General features: G+C 37.3%; 1 protein-coding gene across 2 annotated transcripts in view; it reads left to right on the forward strand.

Annotated features, from left to right (window-relative positions):
- LOC127427593 (immunoglobulin superfamily member 21-like) overlaps positions 1-23,649 on the forward strand; it is a 335,959-nt gene extending 312,310 nt beyond the window's left edge. The window contains exons 7-10 of one of the 2 annotated variants that reach the window (XM_051675268.1): positions 7,518-7,618; positions 12,539-12,731; positions 18,100-18,138; positions 23,413-23,649. In XM_051675268.1, the coding sequence (XP_051531228.1) occupies positions 7,518-7,618; positions 12,539-12,731; positions 18,100-18,138; positions 23,413-23,489 (410 nt within the window). In that variant the 3' untranslated portion in view covers positions 23,490-23,649. The remainder of the gene's footprint in view (positions 1-7,517; positions 7,619-12,538; positions 12,732-18,099; positions 18,139-23,412) is intronic. The other variant, XM_051675269.1, reaches the window with a different exon arrangement.
- The last annotated feature ends 1,026 nt before the right edge of the window (positions 23,650-24,675 follow it).

The raw sequence follows: 24,675 nt of genomic DNA on the forward strand, positions 1-24,675 counted from the left end.
GTTTCCCCCATGAATGAGTCAACTCGTCATGGAGGTCTTCAAAGAAGGGGAGAGACTGATTTTGTGTTCCCTTCCCCTGGCCACCAGACAGAAATCTGTCTTCTAGATTCGATCGTTTGGGGTCTCTTGTTCGCGTGGCCAGTCTAGCTGTAATCTGGTCACCGCACGAGTAACCACCTCGAGTAATTCCTCAACCACTTTGTCATCATGTGAGGAACGTTCAGAGGTAGGCAACTCAAAGTCCACAGACCCAAGAGATTCATCATCCCCCTCATGAACTGAAGAGGCGCCAGGGCACGCTTCACGCGAGGGACAAACTGGATCTGGAGAGGTAGCGAGCGATAGGGACGGACCCGTCTCTCGCTCCTCAGCCAGATTCATACGCGAGCCCCACAGTGGAATGGTGGGTGCTGGCTCTTGGAAGTAAGCGAGACGAGCGTGCAGCGTCTTCACTGTGAACAGCTCACAACGCTCACACTCGCCTCGCTCCAATGCAAGAGCAGCGTGCTCTTCCCTCAAACAAACAAAACAAAACTGGTGTGTGTCCGATTCAGCCATAGGACGCAAGCATGGAAACACACACCCTTTGCTTTGTGGATCACTCATTTTTTCTTTCTTTTGTCTTTTCCACATTTGAATGACAGAGAAAGAGAAAGTTTTCTGCACACTGCCTGACAAATCTAACTCCTATCAGAAGAAAAATAGAGAGCTTGAGAAGCTGAGAAGCACAAACACATTACAGAGTGGTCTGAAGACAAAAGACCTGATGATGCACCTGTGACACATCTATTTATAGCCCCTGGTACTGGCGCATTCTGATGATGTCACCAACAGAGGCTATAAAGGTTCTAGTCAATTTCATTGATGTGTTGCACACATATTCACAGCTGGTCACTCCTAAAGAGGTTCCCATAAGTGCTGAATCAAGCGCAGCATTAAGTGTAGCTTTTGACAGGGAACTCAATTAGGGTAACATACATGGCACTAAAACGATACAACTTAACAACATAAAATGTAACTTAAAACACCCCAAAGTACATAACTGATATATATAAAAAAGAAGAAACATAAATAATTTGCAATAAAGTATAATTATTGTTTTTCACTGTATTTTTAATAATAATTTACATTAAAAGTACATGCATTTTCTTGTAACATATAATATAAATGTATACAAATAAACCAATGACTATAAGGTAATTCATACTTTTTACTTGAAAAAAGAACATATTTTGTACAATAATTTACTGTAAAATTACGTCTTGTTAAAAATATTTTTTCACTGCTTATGGTAAAGTAACTTTAATTAACAAATTAACATTTTTTTTTTTATTTTTTTTTAGCATTTTACATACCTTTTCAGTTAAAATAATAAAAAAAATTAAAAAAAATAATAAAAAAATTAAAAATCAAGACAATTTTTTACATTGCATCTGCACTTGATATTAAATTTGAAATTTTGTATCTGAAGCAAAACCAGTTGAGCTTCTGCTCTAGAGCCTAAAAAAAAAAAACTAAAACCAGCCTTAGATTTTAAACTGGTTTCCCTGCTTCACTATAAAACATAAATTAGAAAAAAAGAAAAAAAAAAAAAAAACAACATTTGAGGGAATTGGTTACATTACATTTTTAAGCGAATAAACTCCCAAGTTTAATTTACCTGTAATAGAGCTTTCAGATTTGTATTTTGTACTATACATTAATTGCTCTTAACTTAAACTATTGAGTAAGATAACACATACATTTTAATGGAACTTAACTTTAAATTTGACTCTTTGGCTGAACTTAAAATTACCATGTAATCTCAACTTAAAAACTTAAAGTAGAGAGAACTTAACCTACTAGTACTAGCTAGAACTAGCTAGTATAGTGAATGTTAAATGGAAGCACTATGCTTTGATTAGCATAGCAATTGCTCAATTAATAAATTCTGTAGAATAAAATAGTACCTGTCCTCAACCTAAAATCAAGCTCCACTATTCACCGTAATGTAAACCTCAAAATTTCAACATAACAGAAACTCTTCTAAATAACACAACAAAACATTAAAGACAAAGAAATCTTCCCCTTTACATTCATCTTGTACAAAAACACCTTATATAACTCTTAATTTTAACATTTACTCTCCATGTCGAGTGCCATGCAAAGCATGCTGGGAAATAGAAATCCCCTCCCCAGTGTCAGTTAAATTTAAGTTCCTTTAAATTTAAAGAGACAATTTCAATAAACTCAAAACAATAAAACAGTTTTGGTTACTTAAAAGGTTTTGATTTTATGGACTCAAAAGAAAGAGAAAGTTCTAAATACTCATCAAGGTTAATTTATTTGAACTAATTTGTATGATTTAATTTCTTCCTACTCAAAACAATACATTATTTCGAGCATTAGCCTTTACAGTGTTTGCCAAGTTGGTCTAGCTAGTCTCCCCGTCTGACCAACTAAAAAGTGCTTAAAACCGCAGTTTTGTTTTTCAATATGTTTCTTTTGTTAACCACACTCACACATCCGCAGAACTCTGACCTCACTCTGAGCCGGCGCAAACTTAAAAACATAACAGAGTCAATATCAAAGCGAGATTTATTTGAATTTGTGTCAAGGAAGGGAGGGGGTTGTATTACCAATTGCATTGCACTGAAAGAGCGAAGTCAATTCACTAGAGTGCAGGCCCAGAAAAAGGCTTGCAGAAGTTTAGAGGCTTTCATATTTTGACAAGGCCTTTTCTGTGCAACGATTTAAGCCATAAATTTAACAGTAGCTGTGTGCCTTAAAAAATGAAAATATTTCCATAATATGGATTTTTTTTTTTTTTTTTTTTTTTTAAATACAATTAATATGAGACAATTTGTTTTTTTTACAAAAACATACAAAATCAACTAAAAGGTGCTTTAAACATTGGTCCATTATATAGAGAGTAAATCAGACTGATGGTAAATACAACATGATCAAGAATGAGTTGCTTTCAGTAGTGTGAAAAAGTACTTGACAGTCCACTGTATGAACTTACATTTTAAGACTCATAAGAGTCATTTGTTCGGGAACGCGACTATACTAGTCGCACTGTATGTTTTACAGTGTACTGTAGATTCAAAAAGATCCGGCTATTAAGAGTCATTCATTCTGTAATCGAGCTAAACTTGTCGTTCTGTACTATATCTGCGCACTCTAGATTCAAAAGAACTAACTCAGAGTCATTTTTTTGGTATTCACACTACATTGGTTGCGCTGTATGATTCACGCTATAGATTCACAAGAACCGACTCATTAGAGACTTCACTAATCTAATCTTAAAGGAATATTCCGGGTTCAGTACAATTTAAGCTCAATCGACAGCATTTGTGGCATAATGTTGATTACCACAAAAATTAATTTCGACTCGTCCCTCCTTTTCTTTAAAAAAAATCTGGGTTACAGTGAAGCACTTACAATGGGAGCGAATGGGGGACAATTTTCGGACGTTAAAATACTATCACTATCAGCGAACCCTAAAACCCTAAAACGAATGTAAAGAATTACGATTTAAACTTTACAGCTCCAATAATACACAAGCTTAACAGAATAATTAATGTAAGTGCTTTTATAAAATTATAAGCTTCACATTTCTGCATTTAAACCCTCTAAAATTTGGCCACATTGACTTTCATTGTAAGTGCCTCACTGTAACCTTGATTTTTGCTTTTTTTAAAGAAAAGGAGCAATGGCTCAAAATGAATTTTTGTGGTAATAAACATTATGCCACAAATGCTGTCGATTGAGCTTAACTTGTATTGAATCCAGAATATTAATTTAATTAACATAATGACATTTCCTATACAGGTGATTCACTAACTTGTATTCTGTTAGGAAATGAAACTCAAGTTATGGCAGAATTCACAAGTCATAAATCTTTCACACTTTTTAATATTTCCACATGAGACAGAAACATCTTGACAGCGACTCAAATTTGTATTACACTCACTGAATATTCATGAGCCGAGCTCTGTGCTCTAAATGCCCGTGGAGGCAGTGTTCTCAGAACACTGTTCTCACCTCGGAGCTTCACGGCTGGGCTTGTTGCCCTGACTTGGCTGTCTGTCAGTCATATCCAAATATGCAGTGATTCAGCTGTTGCATCTCCGTAATTAAAGCCGGGCCAGGCTCGGCAGCGAAGATTTGCATGGGTGAAGGTGCTACTGATTCAGCAAAAATACCGAAGGGGAATGAGTTATATTCTCACATCCAGAGGCAAGAGATGATCTGTTCCTGCATGCTGGGTTCCTCTACCCAATGGACTGATAATAAGGATGCAGATGTTTGTTGTGGGTTGTGTGTGGGAGAGTGAATCAATGTGTGTGTGTGTGTGTGTGTGTGTGTGTGTGTGTGTGTGTGTGTGTGTGTGTGTGTGTGTGTTCAAGCACACATCCAGGCAGTCACTTTCTTTTCTTTATTAAGTGGTTCAAGCTTCAATGGCTTGGAGGTTCAATGGAGCATAAGACAAGCTGACATGCAGGTTTGGTCTAACAGGATAAATTGAGAGCAGCAGGGGTGGCCATTGTATGAGCAGAAAACCAGGCTCATGCACAACATGATTTATTGTCATAGTGATTTTGCCAAGTGAGACATGTGCCAGCCCTATCCCTAACTAGGCCTAATCATATAGGGGAGACCGGGACTAGTTGTCACACAGGGAAGTTGCGACAGATTTGGAGTCAGAAGTCCAAATGCGCAAATGTGCTTTTTCTCTAGCAGAGGTTTTGTATGTTGGTTTCAAACACCTAGCTCAAAACCCACTTAAATTTGAATCATTTTTGTGAATTATACCCTCCAAAGTAATTTTCACTCTCATTATATTTTGGTTTTAGCTCTTAGGTAAACAAGCGAACATAATCAAATCACAGTGGGATACATTCAGGCAAGGGTCAACTATATTATGAAGGCAGATTTTTATCAAAAGGTTTAAATATTTTCTTAGTACAAAGGTGTTTTTCAAGAAAGTCAGTATAAATGTGTCAATTACAATATTTCTTTACCAAAACAATGTTTTAATATTGTTGTATGTTACCTTTTCTATTTAGAATGTTTCATGAATCGTTTTGTGCCTCTTGTTTTACTTTCTAATTTTGCCGAAAAGCTTTTAATAGGTTGTTAAACGCAGGTCTAAAATTCCTTTGTGACATCTTACCCCATTATAGTTTTTCAACCACTAAGTTTGTGTAAGTTACTCAAAGTAGTCCACTGCAAATTACTAAATTACTTCTTTGTAATTTTAATATTATTACTTTACCCGTTACTTAATCGAAAAATTAATCACATTACTTTACTTTTAAGTTACTTTCTAAAAATCACTTCTCACAGACGTTTTTTTTTCTTTTTTTTTGCTGCTCAAACTCAAAATAATGCAAACAGATGTACAAATTAACATATGAATTCATATTTTAAATGTATTATACATAAATAATATTATTTTAGAAATATGAGTGACCCAAGTAATGTACTTAAAAGTAATTACCTTAATTTCAAGTCACTTACTGTGATTATCAGATTACAAAAATTAAAAATGTAATGCATTACACTTCTTTAAAAAAAAAAAAAAAAAAAAAAGTAATAAGATTACAGCCACCACTGGTGACAACTTGCCCCAGTATGTGTTCAATGAACTATATGTTTTTTTTCCAGGGCAATAATGTTGGAAATGTTCATAGCTTTTTGCAAAACATCAAGGCATGTGGCTATGCAGAAATTGACTTGCAAAAATAAACCTACTATAAGAAATGTTCACTGGAGCACTAGCCACGGTTTCCCCTACTACTCCTAAAAGCCCAGGCTTGCCACTACACATGGCGGCATGGTGGTTGCTGAGGTGACATGGCAGTACTCAGAAGCTCACATTAACCTTGGGACTTAGTAGTTCACTCCAAACAGTCAGTAGCTTTGTGGCTTGTCAGTTGTGAAGCTTGCTGTCATAATCAAAGGCAGCCAACTGTTTCTCCTGGAGTCAACCCCAGACTTCTCACCATGCATCCCATCACCTTACTCTTAAACAACAAGCTTTCTCTGACTAATTGTGCTGAAAATGGTGCTTTGATTGGATTCTACATCAATATATTCAAACCATTTAACTGGTGCCATTTTTTAAATCCTCAAAAAAGTCAGCAGAACAGATATCCAGCATTGAGTAGGAAAACAGCACAGCTCACTGACTTTTTTGTCAACTCCTGTGGTTAGGGCTTAAGTTGGGCAATCCAAGGTATTGATCCCTTAATTCATCCACTTTGTACAGAACGGCAGGGTCAACCTTTGAGTGGCCATTGCTCTGTCAGAACACAAGCCCCATCAATAGTCTCCGTTGGTCTCCTTTTTTTTCCCAATGTTTTCTGAGGGAGAATCAGTAAAGTAATTGAGTCATGATTCATGCCTTGACAAGCTTTTAATCTCTCCTGTGTATTGCGATGTTTCACATCTCTTTCTCCACTCTGCTGCTAATATCCAAATAATTTCCATAATAAGAAGGCTGGCAAAAGCGTATTTCTTTGTATTCAGTATACTGTGCTGATATAACTTAATTTATGTGTGAAATACACATTCATAGGAGACATTACAAATGTAAGAGTGTAAATCATAATCCATTAAGCAGCACTGGGGGGTAATCATTAAACTGACTAAGACTGGCCAGATGCCTCATTAGCTTTTGCTGGACAGTCTGTGACTCTATTGATGGCTAAAAGCATGATTAGCCATTGTTTTAAAGAGTTCTCAGTAGTTGGATTATCTGGGTGCATAGTAGGAGCCAAAGAGTAGCATTAGCCATAATGAGGGTTGAAAAAACGGCGCAGTGGGATACATCTTTGAACAATTTCAAGTCCAGTCTCCGTTTACCAAGCTGAGCGCCGGAATTATGTATTGGCACAAACATGGTTCTCAGGGCTACGCCGAGCGGATGCTGGTAATCATAGTAAACGATGTGAAACCACTTAACATGGGGCCAGTTGGAGGCTCTCTAGTATTCTGCGACTCTGGTGCTATAAAGTGCCTCGCTCATAGTTCCAATAGAGGAAGTTTTGCTTGAGAAACTTATAATGTCTCACTTTCCAGACACACAAAATCTTATCTTTCCCCTGAGTACATAAGAAAATCCTTGGTGTCTGAGAAGGTCAGAATATGATGTTTTAGCCTCCCTTTCCTTCTTTATTCTCCTTTCATCAGATCTAAGTCATTCTCTGAGACCAAATTAAATCCATCTGGGAGATTTGGTCCTCACAGGACAAGGGAATTAGTTCTCTAAGTGTCTCTTATGTTACTTCCACCGCCGTTTGCCTTGCACACTCTGTTTCTTCTTCAGTAATGAGTGTCTACCCAATTTAGTTCCTTATCCCTCTTGGGGAATAAATACTCCTAAGCCATTACAATGAAGAAAACATTGAATCTCTGGAACTTTAACCGATGACCTCCAAGTCAGACGCTATGACCTGGTTCAGATAATACTTGCATTCAGATGTTATGCCAGAAAATGTGACTGGTTTTTCTTTTGTTTTCCTCCACAGCGGCTCCGAAAGGCCCCAAGCTTGTGATAACCCCTACCAGGGCAAAGGTAGGGGATACAGTTCGCATCACCGTCCAAGGTTTCCAGGTAGGATCTCCAGGGGTAAGTGCATGGGGGTTAAGAAACCAGGGTCGCGTTCAGTTTTGGATACGAGGAGAATGTCCTGCATGTGCGGTTGAGCCTGTGTAGCGAACAGCTATAGTGACCATTCTTACAGAGAGTGCAATACAACATGTGTATCTGTCAGCTCCTGACCCGCTGTTGCTATCCACAAGCTATCAGTCTAAATGGTTTAACCTGTTCAAGGAGGGTTGCATTGTTGCATCTGAGAAAAATTAAACCGTTCAATCATGTATGTAGTGCTGAAATCAGAAAAGAGGCTTTTCAAAGTCTTTAAAAGGTCGCAAGAACAAAGAATCTGAAAATGTAATATTGAAAGGCACTCTGGACTCTGACTAGAAAGATCTAAGGCACTCAAGGTTTTTAGGAAGCCCAGGATACAGTTCAGCTGTAAAATATTAGAGTTGTAAGATGCTTCTCTATGCTATGAAAGATGTGATCTGTTACAACAGCAGATGGTTTTGTAAGTGGTCTCAGGTGCGTAGAGTCCAAGCAAGTACAACCCCCCCCCCCCCCCAATATTTAAGCCAAATCTGCACCCTTGAGTGGTCTATAGATACTCAGACTAAAGTGACAAATATGCTCTTTCAATGAAATGCCTGGCCATTTAAATCTGGATTATCTTTTTTCAATTTATGGTTATGCTTGTTGTGCTCTGTGCCTTCTCCATAACGATAGAACAAAGCGAACATACATAACTAATGTGGTGTTGCAGTTAATTAAGCTCTTAATGTGAAAAAAAACATTTGAGATATACATTCGCTAAATGATTGCATAAGTTGTCCCGGCCATGTTTTTGCTGTTAGATGTTAAAGCTGAAGTGTGTCATTTCTGCGCCACCAAACGGAATTGCAAAAATAAACTTTGTTTTCAAACAGCTTTACCAAACACTCCCACTGTCTTGCGTTGATCAGTCAAACAGTAATTCCCGTCCCCCAAATCACACTATTGGTTGGGTCAATGTTGTTTTGTCAGGCAGTCAGGCAGCTCAAACAAACAGAACACTATTTTAATAGATTAAATTACCTTGATGACACATCGCAAGCAACCACAATACTATAGAGCTTAAATTCTGCCATTTTTAAATAAATGAAGGCATGATAAAAAGATAGCACCTCATTTACCATTTCTTTTCCTCAAATTGTCCCCCGTAGTTTTCTTAATGTTAGCGCTATAAAAGTGACAGAATTAAAATGTAAAATTCAAAGTTTGGTTTTGATTTTATTTTTTATTTTATTTGAGCTACTAAAAGCAGAGGCAACTTGGACTTTTTAGAGAAGATACAATATCAATTACAGTGATCCGTGAAATATCATCATTTGTGTCAAATTCTGTGTTTATCCTCATTCAATGATCCTGATGGAAATTTAAAAAAAGCTCTCAAATCTCCAATAATCCATTGGAAATCTGTCTCAAACCCACAAATAGCACTTTTATGCATTTTAGCTCAATTTGAACCAAGCACCCATTGAAAGCGATTTTTCTAGTGTGGCATAAGAACCCAGAAGCACCACCGCAGAGCATTTGTTTGTAAGCAATAACTTAATCTATAGTGCCACACATATATAGTGTTTACAGAATGGTTTGCTTATAGTTGCCCTTACTAAAATAGGGAGTTCATTGCAAATTTGCCACAAACTTGCCGCAGATTCGCCACTGATCATTTTCACATGCAAATTAGCTTTGTGGCAAACTTGCGGCACATTGTCTATTGTTGCCAAAGGTTTGCTGCAGGTTCATCAGAACCGGCGAAGCACTGCAAACTTCTGGCAAACATTTATGATGAATAACAAGATCATTTGCATGTGCAACTAGCAATTGGCAAATTTGTGGCTAGTTTGCCAGATATCTATATTTTTTGTAAGGGTGTCCCTGCATGTTAAGCTGGGATATGAGAAAGTATTTTAACATTGAAAAAGTTTAAAGAAAAGAACCGGGGCCTTTCAACATTAGCTTCTTTTGCTAATTCTGTTTTAAATTCTCACCAGAAAGCATAAGAACATCTCATTTAAAAAACAAATCAGATGTTTGTTGATCTACATCACTGCAGCTTTCAGGTATTTTTCATTATGCATTTTTCTCCTGTCAGTCTAGCTAGAAAAACAGGTGTGAGCGCAAAGCTAGCCAGGAGCGGTTTACTGTCAACAGCACCGAATTTATATCTGCTTCAGTAGTCCGTCAGCTCCATGGGCCTAGTCAGGCAAGAAGATTGTCTCAGTGTAACTATCGCCATCTGCCAAGAGCTAAAAAATCTTCCCTCAGCAGATAAAAACAGAACAGTTTGGTGTTGATCCTCCTAATCTTTGTGACAGGACTGACTTAAAGGTGTGTCTAGCCAACGGCATTAGACGTGATATGCTGTCGTCGCTGAAACTGCTTTGTGCCGTTTTATCCTTCGTGTCATGGATTTTAGGGAATGTTGCAGTAGTTCTGTTTTAGAACCACTCTTTTTTTATTGTTTTTTTTGGATGTAATCCCTGCTGAAAAAAAAGCGGCTTAAACCAGCCTAAGGTGGTTAGCTGGACTCCAATCCTGGTTTTACAGGGGTTGTGGGCACTTGTCAGCTGGTCAGGCTGGGAGTCTAGCTGGCTGACCAACTAAACCAGCTAACCCCCAGCTTAGCTAGGCTAAACGAGCTAACCAGTTGGCAGATCTTTGTATTTATTTCACCCACAAATGTATTTGAAGTACAACTTTAAATAACAGAAAGAATGGTCACCATAAACAGGCTTGACTGCAGTACAATTATCTTTTTTGGATCAATATATTTGCACATGATTTTTCAGAGGATTTGAAAGCAAATGGAGATTTATTTGGAAGAACGTCTCCCTTATCCTTAGCTGATCTAAGGCCCTCGGTTTCACATCTACAGTAGATAAGATAAATGTTGACGCAGAAAACTAATATCTCCCCCGCAATTTTAATGGTGAAAAAATAGACTCAGTATATCCCCTTTGGTTTAGTTTTACACTCATAAACCCACCAACAAAAGAAGTCACACTAGTCTCCTTCCTTATGGCTTATGACATTTGTATATGAATAGAGTAAAGGCAAGTTATGCTTTACAAGAGCTTGCCGTATCATTACATCTATATTTGAACTGTGCCATGGGGGATATTTTTATACAGAATATCCGGATCTGACCTGATTCCACCAGCAAGTGCAAACTCATTTCACTGCTGTCATGGTGTGAATGTGGAAGTCCAGTGACACACAGCCAAGCCACACTCTCCAATGAGCCATTATCAAAGGTCACAGAGACAAGCCATATGATTTTCGGAAGTTAGATGGATTGTGCTATCCGGTCACTTATCACACCTTGAACATGGGCAGATTGGTTTGAACAGCAGGGGAAAGATATCCTGTCTCATATTGGAAAACTTGATCTAAAAAGATATTTATTCAAGATGCTGAGAGCACTAGCTGAGATTTTCTACCTGAGCATTCGCAAACATTAAAATACATGGACATATTTGAAACGTAGTTCAAATAAACATGAAATTGAGCTTTAGTATTGTGTTAGTGGGCTTCCAGGCATAGTTGCAGACAATGCTTCACCATGATCCTCTGTAAAGGAGTGTATGAGAATACTTGATATTCTTTTCCTCTTGTGGCCTACCTGTTTGATGTGATTTTTCATTACCCCTTTGAGAGACAGCTCACCCAAAAATGGAAATTCTGATATAATTTACTCATTCTCAGGTTGTTCCAAACCAGTATGACTTTCATCCATGCAATTATCTAATCAACCAATCGTGTGACAGAAGTGCAGTGCATAAAATCCTGCGGATATGGGTCAGGAGCTTCCGTTAATCTTCACATCAACCATCAGAATGGAGAAAAAATTTGATCTCAATGATTTGGACCGTGGCATGATTGTTGGTGCCAGATGGGCTGGTTTGAGTATTTCTGTAACTGCTGATCTCCTGGGACTTTCACACACAACAGTCTCTAGAATTTACTCCGAATGGTTCCAAAAACAAAAAACATCCAGTGAGCGGCAGTTCTGTGGACGGAAATGCCTTGTTGATGAAAGAGGTCAACAGAAAATGGCCAGACTAGTTCGAACTGACAAAGTCTACGGTAACTCAGATAACCGCTCTGTACAATTGTGGTGAGAAGAATATAATCTCAGAATGCTATTCTGAGATGTGGTTTGGCGCTGTTTTGGCAGCACGAGGGGGACCTACACAGTATTAGGCAGGTGGTTTTAATGTTGTGGCTGATTGGTGTATATATTGTGTATACAATGAAAGTGAATGGTGACTGAGGCTGTCATTCTGACTTACATCTCCTTTTGTGTTCCACGAAAGACCAACTCGAGTGTGAATAAATTATGAACAAAATTTTTATCTTTGGGTGAACTATCCCTTTAACAATTCTCAAACCTTTTACATACCTCTTTCTGTATAACTCTAACATAAGAAATGCATAAAATGTCTCCTGTTGGTATTGCATTGAATTGATGAGTTGGTACAAGATTTCTTGGTAACACTTTACAAAAGAAGAAGAAAAAGCTGTGAGGAAATTTGGTAAACATGTATAGAAGTTACAGCTTAATCCATTATAATAGAGATTTACAGCTTAAACTTTAACACAGTAATGTACTACTCGAGTATTAATGGGTATTATCTACAATAAATGAAGTTTCTTAATTCTACAGCTAATCATTGGAAAATGTAGCTTGTTACTGGAAAAGCTATACTATTGTAAAATAGCTGAACTACTGTCACGCTAGTGAAAAATAGTTAAGTTAGCAGCATCACTACTTTTAGTTCGCTTCTTCCCTACACTGTGCAAAATATTGGGCTTCAGATTAAAACAAGCTTATATTTCATCTTCATTCTTAATCCCTAATGCACGCATATGGTGTACTAAACGCATGCACACAACTACTTCCAGAATGAGGTGTTTCCTGAGCCTCTGTTCACCTGGACGCGGGTTGGTGGGAGACTGCTGGACGGCAGTACAGAGAAAGATGGGAAGGAGCTGGTGTTGGAGCGAGTCCCTGCAGAACTCAACGGCTCCATGTACCGCTGCACGGCTCAGAATCCACTGGGCTCTACTGACACACACACACGCCTCATTGTTTTTGGTAAGTGTCCTCAAAACACCCACACATTCATATATTTCCTAAACACTCTGAAAGGCAATGAAAGGCTTGTTTGCGAACCTAGTCTCATAGAATGAACGTTACTCTAACTACTTTGCAAACTGACTTTTACATGCCACTTTCACATTTCGCCTCAGTTTTCTGGTGAAATAAACACTAGAGGTGCTACAACAGCTGTGTGTTTTCTTCAGTTTCACATAAATCACAAGTACAATGGCTGATTAAGGCTTTATAAACACTTATTGTTCAATCTATTACTCACATATTGTTATGTTATGATATCGAAACACTTTTACGCTAACGCATCATATGAAAAACTATACATTTTAACACTTTTATTACAGACACACCTACATTTACAAACTTATTTTAACGTGATAAGCTTGCACGGTAGCTCACCTGATGGAGTGTTAAACTTTGGAGTCCGCGGTTCAAGCCCAGCCAAGCACGCAAGCTGAAATGAGACGAAAGTATCATAGAAGCGATGCTTAAAGTTTACGTTTTAGATTAGAGAGGTACGTTTTAATCCTGAAAACCTCTGTCTAACATTCACCTTCAAAAACTGCATCTGATTATGCTTTTGGAGCCCCCCACTGGACATTTCACTGGGAAACTGAAAGGAAATACAGTGTAGGGCAGATCGTAAAATGAATACATGACAGCTTAAAATCCCCCTCCAACAGTTTTATCCTTCTGATGTAACTCATCAACATCTTTTTAATATAAAAATAGCCTCTGATGATTCTTACTGTGACTGTGTCACAGTTCCATTCGCTCTGTGAATTTGCCTGTCCATCCTGTGCTGCTGAAGCAGATGTTGTGTCCAATAAGTCTTTGTTTTCATTGATGTTGGAGGGAGATTGCTTGCTGACACTGTTGTGTGTGTTCATGTGGGTGTTTTAGCACCCCTGGACTAATAACGCCCCCCCCCGAGCTTTCGAGGTTGTCAGGGTTTATGAGAGATCTGCCTATAGCACGAGCACAGATCTAATCAAAGATGAGCTTTGGAAGATGAAGGACAGTCAGTGCTCCTCTGGATAATCCGAATGACAGCCGTGGCTGAGGACACTAGCAACAAGCTGAATGCAGTTCACAAACAGCCGTGAACACACAATCACACCCATTATCAACAGAATTTTTTTTTTTTTTTTTTTGTAGATACAACCACATAAGAAAACTCTTTCTTCTCGCTTCTTAGAAAAATGCACAATCATACTGTGCCCCCTTCATGGATTTAAAAAAAAAAAAAAAAAAAAAAAGTATCTTTGATAATTAACTTGCACAATAATCATAGGTAAAACAAAAAAAACTGTTAACCCCAAAACACACTCTACGCAAGTAGACGCATTGCATTCTCAACATTGCCACAAGGGGCGCTATAGTGAACATTAGCGTGAACTGTCTGCTTCTACAGTGAGTTTTCTCTTTCTACTGTAATGGCTGAGCAACAGTTTGAAGAGAATATTACTGAGCCAGTAACTTAAAATCAACATATTTATAGCAACTTACCGGAATAATAACATTAACAGTTTTATGACACAGACCTTTGCAGGTAATTATATCGGCCCCTTGAGAACTGAGGTTTGTTACCACCAAGAACACATGTTAGCATGTTCAACTGGACCGCGTGCATTTACATATGAGTACTTGCGTATATTATATGTCTAACCTTTGTCTAAAACACTGGCAAAAATGTACATGCCTAAATTTGTTCACTCTCAACAAGTCACACCTTATACAAATCATTTACTTGCTGAAAATTCTGTCATTATCATACCCACCATGATGATGCTCAAAATTAAACTTTTTTCCTGTGGATAACACAAAAGGAGGTATTTTCAAAATGTCAAAGCTGCTCTTTTCCATATAACATAAAATGTAAGGTGAACATTGGCTGTCAAAATTATTTGAGAATTAGCTTTGAATATTTTAGAAATGACATGTTAGGTCCGGATTTTAACCTGGATCCCATTAACCTTTTCATGAGTAGGGTCTAAATTCTCCTGCAGTGCCCTCTGGAGTGAGTTATTTTTGCACGTGAAACTGCATAGCCAGTAGAGGGGGCAGAGTGTAGATGAGTATTTTTATTTTATTTTATTTTAATTTTTGATTTCTTGTCATTAAATATAAAATGCTGTATATAATATAGTAAACGTGAACAAATGGTTTATGTCTGCTGTACTATATTTGTTTTATTTATTTAATTTATATATAGCTATAAAAAAAACAAATGAACAAATGATATCAGCAGACCGGTTTGCCTATATGACATGTTTGACATCTCAGACATCGTGTTCAGCATGTGTTCACTGTGAGTATACGAGTTTATCGTGGTGCTTTTGTGATAGTTTGGCTGTCTCTTTCAGTAAACAAATGTATTATATGCCTGAAAAGACTGTCTGAGTTGCTGTTTATGTGAATGAAAACCGCATCTGCACCTAAGCATTTCACACACTATTGCACTTGTGTATATGGTTGTGTAACAATAAAAGTGATTTGATTTTGATCTGAAGCAGATGTGGCTGCGTGCATGGGAAGATCGCATTTAGATATGATGGTTGTGCATATACAAGCTGTGAACTGTTATTGTGGTACTTTGGTGACAATTTGGCTGTTTATTACATAAAATAAACATATTATGTGCTTGAAAAGACTCTTTGAGTAGCTGTTTGTTTGACAAATGACAAAAGCTACTAATGTAAACAAACATTTCAGCATGCATCAGAGGAAGATTGCGTTTGCTGTATTGACTGTGCGTATAAGAGCTGTAAACTTTTTATTGTGGTACTTTGGTGACGAGTTGGATGTATGTATATTAAATGAACTTTTTCTGTGGTTTAAAAGACTGTATGATCGAACATAAATTACAGACACTTGAACAGAACAGCCTGAGCAGACTTAATGATATATTAATTCTTGCTTTTAGAGAAATCTATGACAATTTAAAGGTTTATGCTTAAAATATATATATATATATATATATATATATATATATATATATATATATATATATATATTTCCCAATGGGGTAAGAAATAAACTTTTTTGTCCTTTGAATTAAGTTTTTTTGTTTTGTTTTTTCTACCCAATTTTCAGAAAATAGCATAAATGTTACTAAATTTTGTTAGATTTCTTAGAAAACAAGACAAACTATTTTGTCATATTGCTTCTCAAGTAAATTGATCTTGTTTTAAGAATGTTTAGATATTTGTATGGGAAAACAAGACAAAAAATACTCAATTGGAAAATTATTTTTGGCAGTGTAGACTAACTAGTACATCTTACATGTTACTCAAAAAAAAAGAATTCCATCAAACTGAATTGAGTAATATTTAAATAATCTTCATTATTATAAATTAATCATAAATGTGTAGAATTTAAGTTTAATTAAATACTTTATGCTTAATTTATAATATGTGCATTTACTAAACATTAATCAGTTTAGAAATTTGTCACAGGTGAAATGCGTAAATCTTAAAAAATGCTTTTATTGGGGCCTGGGTAGCTCAGTGAGTACTGACGCTGACTACCACCCCTGGAGTCGCGAGTTCAAATCCAGGGTGTGCTGAGTGACTCCAGCCAGGTCTCCTAAGCAACCAAATTGGCCCAGTTGCTAGGGAGGGTAGAGTCACATGGGCTAACCTCCTCGTGATCGCTAATAATGTGGTTCTCGCTCTTGGTGGGGCGTGTGGTGAGTTGTGCGTGGATGCCGCTGAGAATAGCTTGGGCCTCCACACACGCTACATCTCCGCGGTAACGCGCTCAACAAGCCACGTGATAAGATGCGTGGATTGACAGTCTCAGACGTAGAGGCAACTGCGATTTGTCCTCCGCCGTGGAGTCACTACGCCACCACGAGGACTTAGAGCGCATTGGGAATTGGGCATTTCAAATTGGGGAGAAAAGGGGAGAAAATCACATGTTTTTATTTCAGTCTGATCTCATGAAAAGTATACGTCGCTGTGGCGACATTTTTGCAATGAAATGATGTGGTGCAATACACGTACCATGGCAGTTTAGAGGTGAAATGTCCACTGTGCGCTAAAAGAGAGTTAAATGTTCCCCAAACAGATGAGGTTTTTAAGGTTAATGCTCTATCAAGATTTAAATCACCGAAGTCCCCACCCTAAACCCTAAACCTGAACTGCACCGATAGTGTCAGAAAAGCAAATGTGAGATGAAAAACACAATTGCTGAAGCAACCATGTCATTTTGTGGTGCTTCTATGACACTACTATATGTTAAAATGTGTAGCCGTACAAGTCATGCGCTATACTGAAAGAGTTGTGATGTCATAAGACAGCATTGTATGAGGAACAGTGTGAAAAGAACGTGTTTGTGAAATGACAATCTGCCGTTTTACTCGTAATTTGTGAAAATGAAGAAAAATGTTTTTTGTGGTTTTGATTTCACCAGGAAACTGCTACAATATGTACAACGAGCCACATAATTATTTTGCAGAAATGTTGGTATAGGAACGTGTTTATATGAGGCCATGTTGTTTTATTTCTTTGGTCATATCTGGGGCCTACAGTACAAAGTGAGCCAAGACTGTAACTGGTGCCCCCTCAAAAACAAAATAGGTGCAAATCACCACTGCACAAAATTAAGCATGCCGAGTGCAAGCAAAGACTCCATTACTTGATAGACAAATGTATTTTTTTTAATAAACTCCCAGATCCATACTGGACAAGTTTTCCATCACACCTTCCATACAGTCTCTCATTTCGATTGTACAAATTTATAATACATTGGGCGGAGCACTATAGGCCGTTTGGTGTAAAGCATCTCTTTGGTAACGGCTATGCTGGGCACTGGGTGATGTTGAGGAGCGTTAATGCATGATGAACCTCATGTCATCATCTGGCTCAATCAGATCTTGCTTGTACAATTCGCCTGTGCTTGAGTCTGAATACGGGTGGCAAGTAGAGGAGAATGATGATTAAGAGCCTTTGAACTGGACTACTACTGACCCATTTCAAAGGCCATTCATTAAATCCCATCAGCTGTATTGAAGAACAAAGATGAGCATTTAGGAAAAAGGAAGCTTACAGTGTCAGGTCTTGTTAATAGATTTTGCATGTCTGTGTCACTGGAAAGCTTGAAGAATTTAAAAGGTTTCTGTTTTAGGAGGGTCTTACACTGAGGGCGGCTTAGAATAGAAGTGAATTTGCAAAGTTTGCCTGCCGATAGCTCTTTAGAGGGATTCTTGTCTTTTTCTACTGTCTCTTCATCCTTCATTAGACCACAAACCTATGATGTTATCTTTGTTACATCCACTAATACACTCTTTTTCTCTCCCCCTCTCCACCTCTTTATCTCCGACTCCCCCATCTTCTCTGTTCCACAGAAAACCCCAGTATGATGAAAAACACACAGAACCCGAACAGTAAGTATTTGAACATCTGAACGATTAGATTCCTAGGCTGTGTAAAAAGCCTTCTGTTGCCTCTTTTGTGAAGGCTCCTTGATGAGTTCAAAATGACAAGAGAGCAGCTCCATACCGTTTGCTTCCTATGCATGGTATAATTACAATATTGCAAACCGAATACTTTTCAAAAACATAACATTACTGTTATGCAGCATCTAATGCATGTACAGACGCATTCTGAGGAGATAAGACACCCGTCCATGGAAATTAATAAAATCTCAAATGTCATGAAAAAGTCATGGCAGTTTCTTTAGTGTGTAGATATATATATATATATATATGTATGTATAGATATTGGTATTTATTTTCTCTGCTCAAAAATAAATACCAATATCGTCCCTTAGATATTGCTCTTGTGTAGGACATGCTCCCAAGCCATATACTGTATAAAGTAATGTCGGATTTGTCAGTGAATCATTCTTTTGAGTCAGTTCTTTTTAATGAATTAGACGAAACGGTTCAGGAAGGAAATAATTCGGGGACTCAAATTCCCTGGCAAAATCATGGAAAATATTTGGTCAAAAAGGGTGGGATCCCTGGAAAAGGGTTAGAAAAAAAAAAAAACCCCATCATAAATATCTTTTATATAAGCCTAAACTACACGTGATCAAATCCCAAATTGTACTATAACGCACTTCATTTTTTGTGACTCTGAAATAAGTAACACTTATTTTAGGGTCATTTAGTTATTTAATTTCTTATAAATATTATGTAAGGGCTAATGTACAGTCTGCTGTTTGTTATCACAAAATAAACCCAGCCAGGGTGATCAGGACCCTGACACAAAGCAGTTATTTTGCGATAACAACCACCTGACTGTAAATTATCCAGTTTATTACACGGCTACTAACCAAATAAATAAATACATGGACATAAAATACTGATTTGTGCAGTTGTTACTCTATAAAATAACAAGAAATAAGAATAAAAAGTAATAAAATAATTTTTAAAAAGTTAAAATAAATAAAAATTGAGCTGGCACTCAATTTTATCCTAAATTTAGAAAACAAATATGTGACTGTTTGCACTCTCAAATACAGTATGTGTTTATGCATGAGTGAGGCCCGATGCTATATTAGCACTGTTCTACTTTGTGTTTTCTATCTTCTGGTCTTTTTAAATTCTCTGTTTCTCTCTCTGAGACATTTCAAAAGCAACACACTCTGTTTTTTATTGTCTCTGGCCTCCCGCCGTCCCCTCCTCCTCTGAAGAGGCCATGTGTCTTCCAAAACCTTGTTGCTTTCATCATTTAGAATATAGAAGTGAGCCATCACTTACCAATGCACTAGGCGAGTCCACAGCAAATATAATTCAGTGATGGATTACAGCTGTTTTATACATTCAGTGCAAGCTCATTTACAGTTTCTTAGAGACTCTTATTTAAAGATGAAGAACTGTCAGACAGAGGGGCGGAAAGTGGCCTCTTTTTTTTTTTTTTTACTTCTTGTTATGTTTTTCTGTTCTTTCTTTCCTTTGCTCTCTGTATCTCTCTTTCTTTTCAGCCTAAATCTCTACCACACCTTCCTCTGCTCCACTGCATCTATGGATGTACATTTGAATATGCAAATTCAGCAGGGCAGGTGTGTAAGAGCAAGGACAGAATCAGGTCAATGTGAGCGCTGATCTTGAGGCGAGCCTCAGATGCCCCTCGTATGCAAGTCAAATGGCTTGTAGAACAAGGTCCCTGTAGGTCACCATGTCTGATGTGTCTGAATCTCAAACACACCTTCTTGACTCACAGGATAACATCCTAAAAACCTGCAAATGGCCTGAAGCCTGGAATGATACCTCTGTGTCCTGCTTAGTTAAAAGAAAACCCTTGGGCTGCGTTCGGAATGGCATACTGCCATACTACGCCTATTATTTTTGCAGTATACAGTACAGTTTGTATACTGTGCAGACTAAGCACATTTTCTGTATGCATGCTGTGTGGGAATGTAATATCAGCCTCGATTATTAGCATCATTATTTTGACTCATGTTTACATGCACTCAAAGGAATAGTCCCTGTTCAGTATAATTTAAGCTCAATCGACAGCGTGTTTGGCATAGTGTTGATAATTTTGACTTGTCCTTCCTCCTTTTCTTTAAAAAAAGCAAAAATCTGGGTTACAGTGATTCACTTGCAATGGAAGCATAAATTAAAATACTCACTTCAAATGTATGGCCACAAGATGTAAACAATATGCTTGAAGTCTCTTTCGGCTTGCTCACTGGGGTTCTAAATACAATTATTATTTCATTATTTTTATACACAATTTACAGTCATATTTAATCAAACTACACAATGATGACTCTAAGACTTTATAGATATTACAGTTTCATTTTCTGTTAATGCATGATTTTCTGTAAAGCTGCTTTGAAATGACATGTGTTGTGAAAAGTGTTATACAAATAAATATTACTTGGCATGTAACATGATTTTAACATGATTTTAGTGTGACAACTTTTTATGTGTGAAGTAATTTGCAATTGTACAACTTTGTTGCCATGACAACGTAATGTCATAAATCGTGAAACAATAATAAAATCTACAATTTAAACAACTTTACAGCTCAAATAATAAATACATTTTAAAACAATAATTAATGTAATTGCTTGTATAAAATTGTGAGCTCCACATTTCTGCCTTTAAACCCTCCAAAAATGTGTCCCATTCACTTCCATTGTAAGTGCCTCACTGTAACCTCCATTTTTTTTTTTTTTTTTTTTTTTTTTAAGAAAAGGAGGGATCTATTTTAAGTCGAAATTTATTTTTGTGGTAATCAACATTGCACCACAAATGCTGTCGATTGAGCTTCACTTGTATTGAACCCAAAATATTTTTTTAAGAAGGAATGTTTTTTGCAGAAAGCAGTGTTCTGTAAACACGAACACCATTTTCCTTATGGCGTTGAAGGGATTAAGAGAAGGCGGTTTTACACACCTAGGATTCTGCCGGAGAACGCGGCTTACTGTATGTGGCCATGTAAATGCATATGCAGTATTCTTACGGGTTTTTGAAGAGTGCATATGTGCGTATGCGCTCAAGTGCGGCGGGGAAATCCCAGCAAATTACATAAGAGGGAAACCCCACTATTGCAGTGTAATGCAGCTGCAGGTCGCAATGGAAAGTTAAGGAAACAAACACATAAGCAACTGTGCAACATTTTGAAATAAAGTGAAGCAATGCAGGACAAAACATTGCGAAGTTGGCCTCAGACAGGCACGTTTGTTATTTACACCAGCGGCTGTGGAGAAAGTTGCCACTGATCGAGTCGCATGTATACAGTGGTGAAGAGAAAGCCTCTAACACAGTGCGTGTAAATGAGAACGCTGCTTTCATGTATGAGGAGCCACTCATGCAGAAAGTGAGGAGCTCTACTTGCTTATTAGCCAAATAATTTTCTGCAGGAGATAAAACCACATCTGGTGAAGCCACTCAGGGCCAAAGCACTTTAAAGACCTCATGAAATGGGGTCCTGTGTTGACGTATTTTCAATTGAATGAGAAGTTTGAGTGGAACATCCAGTATCAAAGAGCTCTTCCATTGTTTAAAATGGCCAAGAGTGATTATCACAGTTTAGCACCATACAGTATTTGATTTTTGAACAGCTCGCCAGCGCCAACTTTCAGGGAAACTTCGTAGCAGCTCCTGAACACCTTCTTAATGCTATTGGTCCACATCATCAGTAGGTGTGACCTGGAGCTCCACCTACTTTGAGGCCGACAGCTTATTCCTATTCAGTCAGTTAAGATCACTCAACACACTGACATGCAGAGTTATTAGCAAGCTGGTGCAAATTTACCTACATCGATATGATCATTCGCGTTTAGACATTTTCCAAGAACCTGTCAAGCTTTTTTTGTTGTTGTTGTTTAATTAGTCTACAAAAATTATCAATACTCAATAGTGCCCATTCACCCTGTTGTTTGATATGCTGCTTCACTCATGTGCCATCTGCAGCCGAAAGCCATTCACACATCTGACCAAAGTGAGATATGCAAGAGGGGGGGGGTTCCCTCTTGGTCATTTCACTTCCAATTTGGGGGCACAAAGGAAATACAGACCCCCATTTATAAAAAAAAACAAAAACAAAAAAAAACAATTGCGGTTATAGTAAGGCATTTACAATGGAAGTTAATGGGGCCAGTCAATAAACATTAAAATACGAACGGTTTCAAAAGTATAGCCACAGGATGTAAAAATGATACGTGAAAATATTATTTTAGTGATAAAATCGCTTACTAACCATATCTGTATAAAGATATATCCAATATTACTAATTTGTTGTCATGACAACGAAACTCTGTAATTCAGGTTTTGGATATAAATTTATACAGATAAGGATAGTAAGTGATTTTATCACATGAAAATCCTGTTAACATACACTACCGGTCAAAAGTTTTGAAATACTCATTCTTTATTATAATTTTTTTCACATTTTAGAATAATAGTAAAGTCATCAAAACTATGGAATAACATAAATGGAACTATGGGAATTATGTTGTGACTAAACAAAATCCAAAATAAATCAAAACTGTGTTATATTTTAGTATCTTCAAAGTAGTCACCCTTTGCCTAGAATTTGTAGACATGAACTCTTGACATTTTCTCCCAACTTCTTGAGGTATCACCCTGGGATGCTTTTTAAACAGTATTGAAGGAGTTCCCATCTATGTTGGGCTGCTTTTTTTTATTATTTGGTCCAAGTCATCAATTTCAAAAACTTTTATTTATTTATTTATTTATTATTATTATTTTTTTTTTTATTAAATTGTAATTTTATAATGAAATAAATTAATATGGTGGCACAATTATATTTTTGTCTACAAAACTAATTTCAAACATTTAAGCATATGCCTTCAGATCAAAAGATTTTTATGATCATGTGAAATATTTCAGTCAAGTGTTTCAAAACTTTTGACCGGTAGTGTATATCATGTTTAACTCTTGTGGCTATACTTTTAAAACTGTGTGTATTTTAGCATTTATGGATTGGCCCCATTGACTTCCATTGTAAGTGCCTTACTTTAACTTCTATTTTGTATTTTTTTAAGGAGGGGCAAGTGGAAATAATATTTTGTGGCAATCAACATTACAAATGCTGTCGACTGAACTTGTATTGAACCCAGAGCATTCCTTTAAAGCATTTCTATGGACGTGGGTTTCAACCACCCAAAAAGTAGATTAGAACTGAAGTGTTATGGAAGTATTTCTGCCTAATACTAATTACTCTATTTCCTTTTTCAGATGGAGCGCCTGGTTTGCACAAGCTTGGACTGATAATACTGCCTCTTGTTCTCATAATGACTGTTGAACTGACGTGAATATCTTCAATTCAACCACACACAAACACACCTCCTCTCCAGTCCGCCACACACACTCACAAACACACACACACACACACACACACACACACACACACACACACACATACACACACATACACACACACACACACACACACACACACACACACACACACAAGCCTTTTCTAAACCTTGCATCCCTCAACAGGGGGTGCACCACCCTTTTTTGAGAAAAAAAAGTACAAAAAAAATATCCAGATGATAATATCCCTGATTTAAAAAAAAAAAAAAAAAAATGAATATGAGAACAAGAACCTCCTTTTGTCCTCCCCTTTCCAAACAGACACGTTTTGGGGTTTTGTTTTATTTTTCCATTGAACTTGCCTGTCAATCAACAAAAATCTGCCATTCATAAAAAAAAGGAAATCTGAAAAGAGCTTTGGTTTCAAGACGAATGCAGATGTCATGCACTGCGGTCTGGAGAAAAGACACTTAATAAATGTTGACTATCATTCAAGCTGTCCTCAAGACGCGTCTAAAGAATACTGCACACTGGCAAATACAGGACTCGAGCGACCCCCTTTTTGAGGACCATCTGATCTTGACCTTTATGCCATTTGTGTTTTTGACCACAGTATTTTTTCGTTAAATTTTCTCAAATTGCTCTCTGCTGGAATGTAACAAAAAAAAAAATTGGACATTTTATTGCAAAGACATGGGAGATCCTCTTTTTAAGTGTATTTTGTGTACATCCCTGTAAATAATGAAAAGTATATTACAGAAAATAAAAAAAAGTAAAATTAATAGGGGCTCGGGATTTTGGGGGTGAGATTCAAGGGGGTTAGCAGCTAATGGCTTTATCACAAGCTTCCGATCATCTCCAGTGGCCAACTGAAATCCAACTCAACTGAAGTCAACTGAAATCCCATGCAGGCATTGAAAGAAAGCAGTGAAATCAGTGGCCTTTCTGATCTGATTTCATGTGTTCAGTATCTAAAACATCTGTGTGACTGTTCAACCGCAGATGAAAGAGGACAACTCTTGTCGGGGTTGTGGTGCATTTGTTGTTTGAAGATGGTTTTCTCTCCTCATCTGTTTGTCGCCTTCCTATTCTTAAGTTCTTGTTGCATTTTCAGTAATCTGCATCGTGTACAGTCCTTTTCTCTGATCTAACAGTTACTGCTGGCATCATGGCCACCATTAC

This window comes from Myxocyprinus asiaticus, chromosome 37, assembly GCF_019703515.2.
Source record: "Myxocyprinus asiaticus isolate MX2 ecotype Aquarium Trade chromosome 37, UBuf_Myxa_2, whole genome shotgun sequence".
Classification (NCBI taxonomy): domain Eukaryota; kingdom Metazoa; phylum Chordata; class Actinopteri; order Cypriniformes; family Catostomidae; genus Myxocyprinus; species Myxocyprinus asiaticus.